The sequence below is a fragment of the Larus michahellis genome, chromosome 3 (assembly GCF_964199755.1).
Source record: "Larus michahellis chromosome 3, bLarMic1.1, whole genome shotgun sequence".
NCBI lineage: Eukaryota > Metazoa > Chordata > Aves > Charadriiformes > Laridae > Larus > Larus michahellis.
This window is the reverse complement of record NC_133898.1, coordinates 14998271-15008415: the sequence shown is the minus strand read 5'-3', so window position 1 is coordinate 15008415 and position 10145 is coordinate 14998271. Positions and strand designations below refer to the sequence as shown.

General features: G+C 66.9%; 2 protein-coding genes across 3 annotated transcripts; both read left to right on the top strand.

The window, feature by feature from the left end:
- Positions 1-355: 355 nt before the first annotated feature.
- CNPY3 (canopy FGF signaling regulator 3) lies at positions 356-6312 on the top strand. 2 transcript variants are annotated; one of them, XM_074578770.1, is made up of 7 exons: positions 356-509; positions 650-961; positions 4471-4594; positions 4871-4967; positions 5371-5493; positions 5663-5780; positions 5911-6310. In XM_074578770.1, exons 1-7 carry the CDS (start codon positions 464-466, stop codon positions 6120-6122), a joined length of 1032 nt encoding a protein of 343 aa, XP_074434871.1. In that variant the 5' UTR covers positions 356-463; the 3' UTR covers positions 6123-6310. The 2 variants fall into 2 exon arrangements, with proteins under 2 accessions (XP_074434871.1, XP_074434870.1); XM_074578769.1 differs by lacking the exons at positions 356-509; positions 650-961 and adding an exon at positions 2225-2411 and having other exon boundaries at positions 5911-6312.
- A 232-nt stretch (positions 6313-6544) lies between these two features.
- Positions 6545-8987, top strand: GNMT (glycine N-methyltransferase). The gene is made up of 6 exons (XM_074578768.1): positions 6545-6828; positions 7008-7135; positions 7508-7621; positions 8149-8291; positions 8456-8577; positions 8680-8987. Exons 1-6 carry the CDS (start codon positions 6623-6625, stop codon positions 8849-8851), a joined length of 885 nt encoding a protein of 294 aa, XP_074434869.1. The 5' UTR covers positions 6545-6622; the 3' UTR covers positions 8852-8987.
- The last annotated feature ends 1158 nt before the right edge of the window (positions 8988-10145 follow it).

Genomic DNA, 10145 nt, shown 5'->3' with positions numbered 1-10145 from the left:
CCCCCGGGGCTCAGGGCCCGGCGGGGCGGGGACGGCTCTCCCAGGGCTTGGCGGGGGGCGGCCCGCGGGAGGCGGTGGGACTGTCCCCCGTGGGCGAGGCGCGGGGTCGCCGCACGCCCGGCGGTTCCTGCCCGCTCCGCACCAGCCGCAGCACCTCGCCGAAGGAGGAGGCGGCGGGGGTCGGCGGGGCCGGGGCCCGGTCCCGGTCCCCGTCCCCGTGGCGGTCCCGCTCCATGGCGCGGCGGTGGCGCCGGGAGGGCGGGGCGGGGCGGAGCGGGGCGGGCAGTACCACTGCTGCTGGAGGGGGAGGCGGGCGGTGCCATTGCGGGGAGGGCGGGGGACGGCATTGCCACCGCCGGGGGGGGAGCGGGAACCGCCGCGCTGGTGGCAGCCCCGTCCCCGCCAGCCCCGCCGGGTGACAGGCGACACAGCTGCCGGTTGGGGTCCGAGCCCTTTGGCCACCATGGAGATGCCCTGGGTGCTGCTGGCCACCGCTCTGCTCCTGCCCGGTGAGTACTCCCAGCTGGGACGGGAGGGCTGGTTGCCATCAGGGCTGGTTGCCGTCCAGCCCGGGTGCGAAGGCTGAGCATCACCCAGCTGGGATGCAGTGGGGACATCGTGCCTCTAACCCCTGTGTGTCCTCCCGCAGTTGGCAGAGCCATGGGGCCGCTGCCCACTATGGCTCCACCGCTGACCATGGTGGTGGCTGGGCAGCGGCGGCGGCTGGTGGTCTGCGTGGTGAGCGAGCTGGCCCCCGGCTCCGGCCACACCGTCTGGATCTCCGGTGGGAATGGCAGCGCCCTGCAGTCCTTTGCCTACGGGGGCTCCCAGGAGGACGGCGGCACCGTCTGCACTGTCGCCCTCCTCCCTGAGGAACCCCTGGCCGAAGGGGATCTCGCCTGCCACGTGGGGCCCAACCGGACCTCCCCGTCCCACAGCTCCAGCCCCATCCGCATCACCGGTACGGCCACGCTGCTGCCTGGCCTGGTGGCCCAGGTCTGAGGCCGCATGGGTAAACGTTGCCACCCCAACCGGTGGCGCAGGAAGGGGTTTGCGGCCACCCCTGCACACCTGGGTCCTGTCTGCTGCCACCGCGTCCCCAGCTGCTCTCTCATCCCACAGGCACTGAGGAGGCACCGGAGCCGTGCCCCAGCGGGGCGGCTGGTGAGTCCCCGGGCCCTACCGCAGCGGGAACGTTGTCTGCCAGGGAGGAAACCCCCCTGGGATGCTGACAGGGACCTGGGTGGTGGCCAGGGTGGGTCCCCACAGCATCACGGGGCTGGGGAGAAGGGGAGGAAGCCCCACCTGGGGGGGGAGGATGGAGAAGGTGGGAATGTGGGTCAGGGACAGCACAAGGGTGACACGAAGTGTCTTGGGGACACGCAAGGGTGACAGAAGCCCTGTTGGGCCTGAAGTCTTGGGGGATGTTTGTCGTCCCCCCCCCCACCCCCCCGACCTGGCCCTGGAGGGGATGTGGGGGCAGCAGGGTGGCCGGCATCACCCCGTCCCCTCCATTGCAGTGCCGCCGGCCTGCGCCTCGGCAGCCCTGGTGGTGGCCGCCCGGGTGGTGCTGCTGAAGGTCGCGCTCTCCGACGCCCTCCTCACCTCCATCCTCCTCGCCCAGAGCTGAGGGCCCCGGCAAAGGCCAGCCCCCGAGGGGTGAGTATGTCCCCCTCAGGTTGGTCCGAGGGCACGTAAGGTCCCTGGAATGTTCCAGAGGGTGGAGAGGAGGGAGAGGCCCCCCCCCGCGCTGTTTGGGGGGTGCAGAGGGGAGCCCCGGGTGGGTGGGGAAGAGAGAGGGGCTGACATGTGGCGGCGGGTGGCAGGGACCCCAAACTGCCTGGGGGGGGAGGGGAGGAAAGGACCCCGAATTGTCCGTGGGGAGGGAAGGGACCCTGAATTACCTGGGGCAGGGAGGGGACCCCAAATTATCCGGGGAGGGCGGGGAGGGGACCCCAAGTATCCTGAGGGGTGAGGGCAGGGCCCCGGAGGGCTGCGGGGGAGATGGGGGGGGCGGGGCCCTGTGGAGTGTCGCGCATCCCCCTCCCCCCCCCCCTCCCACTCCGCCTCCCGGGACCGGGGCCGCGTGCGCACCCGCCGCCGCCCACGTGCGGGCTCAGCGGGAAGACCCGGAAGCGATTCTACGGCGGCCGAGCAGGCCCTCGGGCGGCTGGGATTGGCTGGCGGCAGGCGGGCGGGGATTGGGCGAGCGGGCCACGCGCGCCGCTGGGATTGGCCGACGCCGCGCGGTTGCTATGGTTACCCGGCGGGGCGGGAGGGGCGCTCCCGGAAGCACGGCCCCGGAAGCGGAGCCATGGCGGCGGTGGCGGCAGCGCTGCTGCTGCTGCTGGCGGCGGCACTGGTGGGAGGCGACGACTCGGACTGGGTGCGGCTGCCCAGCAAGTGCGAGGGTAAGCGGGGCCGGGGCACGGCTCGCCGGGCGAAGCTGCGGTGATGGGCCGGCCGCCGCCCGCTGGCTGCTGGGGGCGGGGGGTTGCCAGGGCGGAGGCTGTGGCCGCAGCCCCCAGGCCCGACTGCGGGCTGCCCCCTCCGCCCGCCTCTTGCCCCCTTCCTCCGCCCGCCCCACAGCCCCGCAGGCGGAGGAGAGGAGCGAGCGCGGGGGCCCGTGGGCCTGGCTGGGAGCAAGTATCCAGCAGTGCCCCTGGAGCGGAGCGGAGCGGAGCGCCCCGCGGTGTGTCCCTGCTGGCGGCTGTCTCCCGTCCTTCCCTAGATGAGAGGGTTAGGGGCGCCCTGGCAGTGGCTGCTGTTTCCAGTAGGCGCTAGTCGCCCGACGGTTCGTAGCTGGGGCTGGTCGTCTCTGCTGCTCACAGTTCGGCCTCGGCGATGCTCCATCCCTGAGCAGCCCCTTGATTTACAAGCAATCAAAGGGCTTCACAGGCAGACCAGGGCAGGGCATGACGGAACTTTGCTGTCTGCCGTGGTTTCCTCTGTCTTTGCTGTGCAGGGACAAGTGAAGCTTGACGGCAAAGAGAAAAAGGAAGAAATGAAACTCCGGAGCTCTTTGCAAAGCTTTCACTGCTGGGGAAGTGGTTCTGGAGACACTGATGTCTTAGCCGTGCTGTGGCACCTGCATAACCGCAGAGAAGCATCATAACGAGCGCTGACCATGCACTGCTCCTCTTCCTGCCCAGGCTTGGAACCTGTGTCAGCGCACAGTGCTAGCCGCGGGCAGCATCTGGCTAACTGGACCCAGCAGTGAGCGCTACTAGCACGTACTGGGGACGCTGCAGCAGGTGTGATGTGGAGAGGAACGTCCTCGAGGCCCAAGTCCAGAGGGGATGCAGGAAGGAGCAGCTGAGAAATGTCTGTGGTCATCTCCAGCCCTTGGTGCCATCAGAGAAAGGAAAGTGCAGGAGGTGTGCAGGGCGTCTCGGCACGTGCATGGCAGCCTTAGAGAAGCCACCTCGCTCTTTTCCTGCCTGTGGTGCATCTCTTCACTCACATCATTGCCTGGGAGAAGATGCGGCGGCTCATCGCTCTCAGACACTTCCTGCTGGGGCTTGGTCCTTCTCCCAAAGCCGGGATTGTGGAAGAGGTGGCTCCAAGCAAACAGGAGCCCGCAGCACAGGACAAAGCTTTCTCCAGCTTCCTGGTACCCTGGCTTCGGGGGAGGAAGAGCCACGCTCTGCCTGGCTTCCATCCATCCATCCATCCCATCCATCCCACTTCCACTTGTAAACCTCTGAAATATTTCTCTCCTGCTCTCTGTTTCTATAGCTCTGTTGGACTTTTTGTTACAGAAGAAATAAAGCTTTTGTTTCCTTTTTTTTTTTTTTTTTTGATTTTATAAAAGAAAACATGTGCTGTGTTATAAAGCTGTTGGTGCTGTGGTCTGTGCTGCAGGCACTGCCCCGTGCAGCGTTGCTGGAGCTGACAGCCCCTCCTGCGGTGACACCGCCCGTAGCCAGCATCTTGTCCCACCGCCCAGCCTGCCGAGCCCTCCGGCGACTCGCTCCCCAGCACAGCCCCTGTGTCCCCAGGGCACTGGGGGAACTGGTACGGGGTGGGATGTGCTGATGTCGTGAGGAGGAGCTGTGACCCACGCTGGGGCTGGCATTGCGGAAAGACCTTGTCCCCTTCCAGGAGGAAGGGAGCGGCTTGTGGCGCAGAGGCTTTGTTGGCTGCAGAGTGGAGTTGTTGGGAAACCTGCAGGCAGAACTGTCGCTGTCTGCCTTCCCAGCTGTGCTGTAGCAGCTGGCTGTGTGGATGCGCTTACACCGAAGCACTGATTCAGGCGTTCCTGCTTCAAGGCATCTCCGGTGGAATCAGTTGAGACGTTCCCGTGTTACTTCTTTGAATGGCCGAGACATCTGTTTTCTGCCCACAGCGGCTCTAGTGCGCCCGACTCCTGGAGCTTGTTCCTGCTGCTGTTCCGTCCCCAGGTGCTCTGTCGTGCTGCCCATCAGAGCTGCGAAACCCCCTAACCCGCCTGTGCTTTCCTTCCCGCAGTGTGCAAGTATGTGGCGGTGGAGCTGAAATCCGCTTTTGAGGAGACCGGCAAGACCAAGGAGGTGATCGACACCAAGTACGGCTTCCTGGACGGGAAGGGCTCTGCCGTCAAGTACACGCAGTCGTAAGTGAGAGTGGGACGGGTGGTCTCCTGCTGCCTGTGGTTTGGGGGGGCTTCGGGAGCCTGCGGGGAGGCTGCGCTGCGTGCAGTTCCTCTAGGAAAACTGAACTGCGCCAGGGCTGGTGGGGTGGGCAGGACAGGGCAGCCGGGGGGTGTCTCTTCTGCCTGGGGAGCCACAGGACGCTCCCCCATCGCATGGGCTGGGCTGAGGCTCGCCCTGTGCCCCGGCTGTTCTTGGGGGGCAGTGCCAAGCCCAAGCCCTCCCTCCTCTCCCTGCAGGGACATCCGGTTAATCGAGGTGACGGAGAACATCTGCAAGCGGCTGTTGGATTACAACCTGCACAAGGAGAGGAGCGGCAGTAACAGATTCGCAAAGGTGAGGGCTGTCCTCTAGCCCCCTGATCCCTGCACTGCCGGGGCACCGGACTGGGGTTTGTCCTTCCCATCGCCTGGAGCCCCTGCCAGCGCCCAGCGTGTGAGGCCACGCTGCTCCCCAAGTCAGGTGTGGGGTGCCGTCCTTGGGGAGGTGGGCAGGCCCCCGCCCTCATCTGTGTGGAGGGAGACGGGGGCTGTCGCACCTGGCCCCATGGCTTTCTGTTGTTTTGGGGAACGGGTTTGCAGATGGGGACTCGCTGCCACTTGAACTCCCTCCTGGTGACACTGGTTTTGGGTGGCCTGCATGTACCTGCGTCCCTGGGCAGGGTTGTGTGGCACTGGGAGGGGGGACCGGGAACCTGGCGAGAGGAGCACGGCCTCACCAGACAGCCCTGCTCCCCCAGGGCATGTCGGAGACATTTGAGACCCTGCACAACCTGGTGCACAAGGGCGTCAAGGTGGTGATGGACATCCCTTACGAGCTGTGGAACGAGACCTCCGCTGAGGTGGCTGACCTCAAAAAGCAGGTACCTGACCCGGGGGAACTAGCCCTCAGTGGCCACCTTGGCTTTGTGGGCTGGAGCACAGGGAGGGTCTGGAGGGGCGCTGCTGGGAACGGGGGTGTCGTCAGGACCTGCTGCCCTGGTCCTGGTCCGGTGGCACGTGGCTGGAGCTGGGCTCTCCTCTCTGCGCTAGTGCGATGTGCTGGTGGAGGAGTATGAAGATGTGATCGAGGACTGGTACAGGCACCACCAGACAGAGGACCTCTCCCAGTTTCTCTGCGCCAACCACGTGCTAAAAGGGAAGGACACAAGTAAGTCCTGGCTGCTGTAAGTGCAGGGGCAGCGTGGGTGTGCTGGGGAGGGCAGGGGACCCCCACTGGGGCACGGGGACCCCCTGTTTCTCCCTCAGCTCCCCTCTCTTCTGCCCCTCTCCTCCCGCAGGCTGCCTGGCAGAGAAGTGGACCGGCAAGAAGGGCGACTTGGCAAGCGTGGGGGAGAAGCAGAGCAAGAAGAAGAGCGGGAAGAAGAAGAAGAAGGTCCGGAAGGATGAAAGCGAGGGAGCTGCCGCCCTCCCGGTCGCTGGGGAGGCCCTGGAGGAGAGCGGGGTCCAGGAGGAGGCTCCGCTCACCCACAGCCCGGCCGATGAGCTGTAGGGCCCGCAGCCCCCGGTACCAAAGGAAAAAGGGACTTGTGTCGCGTCGTGAGCGACCCCGAGGTGCGATCCTGCGAGCCGCGGGGGGTGGCGGCGCGGAGCCGCCCACCCCGCCCGGTTGGGGGCTCCAGCGGGTGCTGCCCCGCCGCCGCCGCCTCCCCGCACTGTAAATAAAGACGTTTTCCCCGGAACCGCCGCCGCTGCCGGCCCTGCTTCCCCCGCGCTGCCGCCCGTCCCGGCCCCACCGCGGGCGGCTGATGCGGGGGTCACCCCCAGCCCCAACCCAACCCCCGCGGCGCGCCGGCGCGCCAAATCCCGGGGGCGAGGCGGAGAGGGGGGCGTGGCGGGGAGCGGTGATTGGCAGGCGCGCAGGGGGCGGGAGGGCGGTGATTGGCGGAGGGGCGGGGGCGGGGGCGGTGGGCGGGGCGTCGGCGGGGGCGCGGCGCAGTGAGGCCGGAGCGGGGCCGGGGCCGCGGCCGTGTCGGTGTCGGCGTCGGCGGGATGGTGGACAGCGTGTACCGGACGCGGTCGCTGGGGGTGGCGGCGGAGGGGCTGCCGGACCAGTACGCGGACGGTCGGGCGGCCCGCGTGTGGCAGCTGTACATCGGGGACACGCGGGGCCGCACGGCCGAGTACCGCAGCTGGCTCCTGGCGCTGCTCCGCCAGCACCGCTGCCGCTCCGTCCTCGACGTGGCCTGCGGCACCGGGTGAGGCACCGCGCCCCGCGCCCGCCCGGTCCCCCCCCCCCCCCCATCCCCTCCGCCCTCCCCGCCCCGGGGATACCCTGGGCCACGCTGCCCCCGGCCGTCCCCAAAGTCCCGTCCCCCCACCCCCACCCGGGCCCCCCCTGAGCTGCCCCCGGCCCCGCTGACAGCCGTGTCCCCAGGGTGGACTCCATCATGCTGCTGGAGGAGGGCTTCCAGGTGACCAGCGTCGACGCCAGCGACAAGATGCTCAAGTACGCGCTGAAGGAGCGCTGGGAGCGACGCAAGGAGGAGCCCTTCGACCGATGGGGTGCGGGGGACACGGGGGCCGGGAGGGGCATGTGGAGACCAACACCCCACCCCGGCCTGGGGGCCTCTGCCCTGAGCCCCTCGCGTCCCGTCCCCAACCCCTCGCCATGCTCAGGCCCCTCGCGTGGGTGCCGCTGGCCAGGTGGCCTTGCTGCAGGGATGGGCAAGGACCTGCCAACGCCAGCTGCTCTGCAAGCCCAGGCTGTGGCCCTCACCTGCCTGCTGGCCCCAGGCTGGATACAGCACCCGCAGGGGGCTAAGGAAGGGCTGGGTGATGATGGGCTTGGGGGGCGGGTGGGGGGGGGCTTGCATGCGGGGCAGGCTGTTGGGTCATTGGGGTGTCCCTGCCCTCATCCGCTCCCCTGTACTGCAGTCATCGAGGAGGCCAACTGGCTCACACTGGAGCAGGACCTGGAGAAGCCAGGGGACGGGTTTGATGCAGTCATCTGCCTGGGCAACTCCTTCGCGCACCTGCCTGACTTCAAAGGTGAGTTGGGGGTGTGTGTGTGTGCGTGCGTGTGTGTTACCTATGCACATGTGCACTGTGTCTGCCAGCAGGCTGAGCCCATGCCCTAGCTCATGCCATAAGTGGGGGCAGCGGATTACGCGCAGTGGCGTTGCTGCATCACGGCGTGACTCCAGGGAGGCTGAGGACGTGCCCCAGTTCATAGCATGAGTGGGGCCTGTTGGGTGCTGTGATGATGGTGGTGGAGCTGTGTGCATCTCTGTCACATCTCTGGCAAGGCTGGAGACACACCCAGACTTGTGCTACAAGCAGGGTGGTGGGTTCCCCATGTGGTGTGCTCTGCCCCAGTGAGGCTGAGAACGTGCCTGAGCTCATACCATGGGTGGGGCTGTGGGTTCTCCAAGCTGAGATTGGTTTTGGGGGGGGGGGAGGCATGGCAGGGGTAGCTCTGTCTGGGGCGGGGGGGGGGGGGGGGGGCAAAATGGGGCCCCACGGGCTGTGCCACAGGGTACAATCAGTGCCTGGGGACACTGCGGTTTCCTCCCCAGGCGACCAGAGTGACCACAAGCTGGCCCTGAGGAACATCGCCAGCATGGTGCGGCCCGGTGGTGTCCTGGTCATCGACCACCGCAACTACGATCACATCCTAGCCACGGGCTGCGCTCCACCTGGCAAGAACATCTACTACAAGGTAGGTGGGCTGGTGGACCCTCCTCCATCCCACTCCTCTCTGCCCCAACCTGAGCCCTCTGGCCCCAAGGGGGCCAAGTGGGGCAGGGAGCAGGGCTGTGCCCAGGCTGGGGAGGGGGCCACCAAGTCCCCACAGGCCACAAACGGTCTTACTGTGGTCCCCAGAGTGACTTGACCAAAGACATCACCACCTCGGTGCTGCTGGTGAACAACAAGGCGCACATGGTGACCCTGGACTACACGGTGCAGGTCCCTCCCACCGAGGCAGGTGCAGCCCCGGAGCTGAGGTGAGAGGGGCCGCGGGGGTGGCTCCTAGCCCTGGAGTGGCGGGGGGGTGGCTAGTGCTGTGCTCTGCTAGCCCCCACCTCACCATGGTTGCCTCCTTGCAGCAAGTTTCGGCTCTCCTACTACCCGCACCGTCTGGAGGCCTTCACGGCCCTGCTGAAAGGCGCCTTCCAGGGGAAGTGCCAGCACAGCGTCCTGGGCGACTTCCAGCCCTACACGCCGGGGCAAGCCCACGTCCCCTGCTACTTCATCCACGTTGTGAAGAAGACGGCCTGAGGGGGCTGCAGAGATGGGACTGTGGTGGCTGAGAGCTGCGAGCAGCTCTGGGGACAAGCAGGGAGCTGGAGACATTGCTGAGAGCTGCCTTGGAGCCCCCTCCCATTAATTAAGAGCATTCGTGAGACCTACCGGAGCCCGTGGTCCGTGTGTCCGTGTATGTGTAGGGTACAGGGCAAGGAGAACGGCCGCAGCCACCTCAGGACTCACGGGGAAGGACCTGCCCAGCCTGGGGGGAGCATGGGGTGGGTGCAGGCACAGCCTCACGCCCGAGCCCCCCCGCCGCGGGTGCCAGTCATGCCTGTGGTGTGGGGTTCGGGGCTCCCCTTGAAGTGGAGCCAAGGGTGGGCTGGCTCCTGGCTGGTTGCACGTCCCCGCAAAGCCCACGACAGCACGGCTCACAGTGTGCTGCAACTGTTTTTTTCCTCCCTTGTACCACCCCCAGCCAGGCACCGACCCCTTTTCTTGACACCCCTCTGCCAGGGCTCCCCGAGCGGGGAGGCTCCGCATCCCCCCCCCACCGGTGCTTTTGCTGTGGCTGCAGCTCCCTCCTTGCCCGCCCTGGGGAGAGAGGTGATGGCCAGGTCCAGCAGCGCCTTGCGGTCAGGGACAGCTCTGCCTCAACACGCTCAGGTGCCGGAGCAAGCGCAACAGGGCTGGAGGCACGTATCAGCTGGGGCTTCGTGCAGGAATGCCTGCAGCTGCTGGAGAACCAGCCCTTTCGAGGAGGAGCACGGTGGGGACCTGGTGCTCGACAGCCACGCTTGGCTCTGGGACACAACTGCCAGCCGTGGGGCAAAGCCTGGGAGCAACGGCCCCTTGGGCCTCTGGCTTAACATGTCCACGAGCCGCAGGAGCAGCTGCAGGGACCTGGCGGAGGCAGCTGCTGGCCAGCTGGCTGCCACACACGGCTGGAGTGGGGATTTATTTGGCATCCTTGGCAAAGGCCAGGAAGCGGGGCACACGTGGTGGTGCCATCAGCTGCCATGAGGCTGCAGAGGGAGGTGAGACAGGATTTCGGCAGGGGGGTCAGCGCAGACAGGGCAGCTCTGGGCTGCTCCAGCCACGGGTTGAGTATTTCCAAGGTTGGAACACTCCCTCTCTCCATGACGAGTTTTTCCTAGTATCCGGTGGGAACTTCCCTTGCTGCCACTTGCTTCGTGTCCTGCCTCCCAGCACCTCCAGGAAGAACTGGGCTCTCTCCACAGAGACAGTTCAGCTCCCAGCTGAGCAAACCCCGTTCCCTTGGCCTCTCCTCATCTCGTATGTACTGCAGCCACTCTGGCAACCTTTG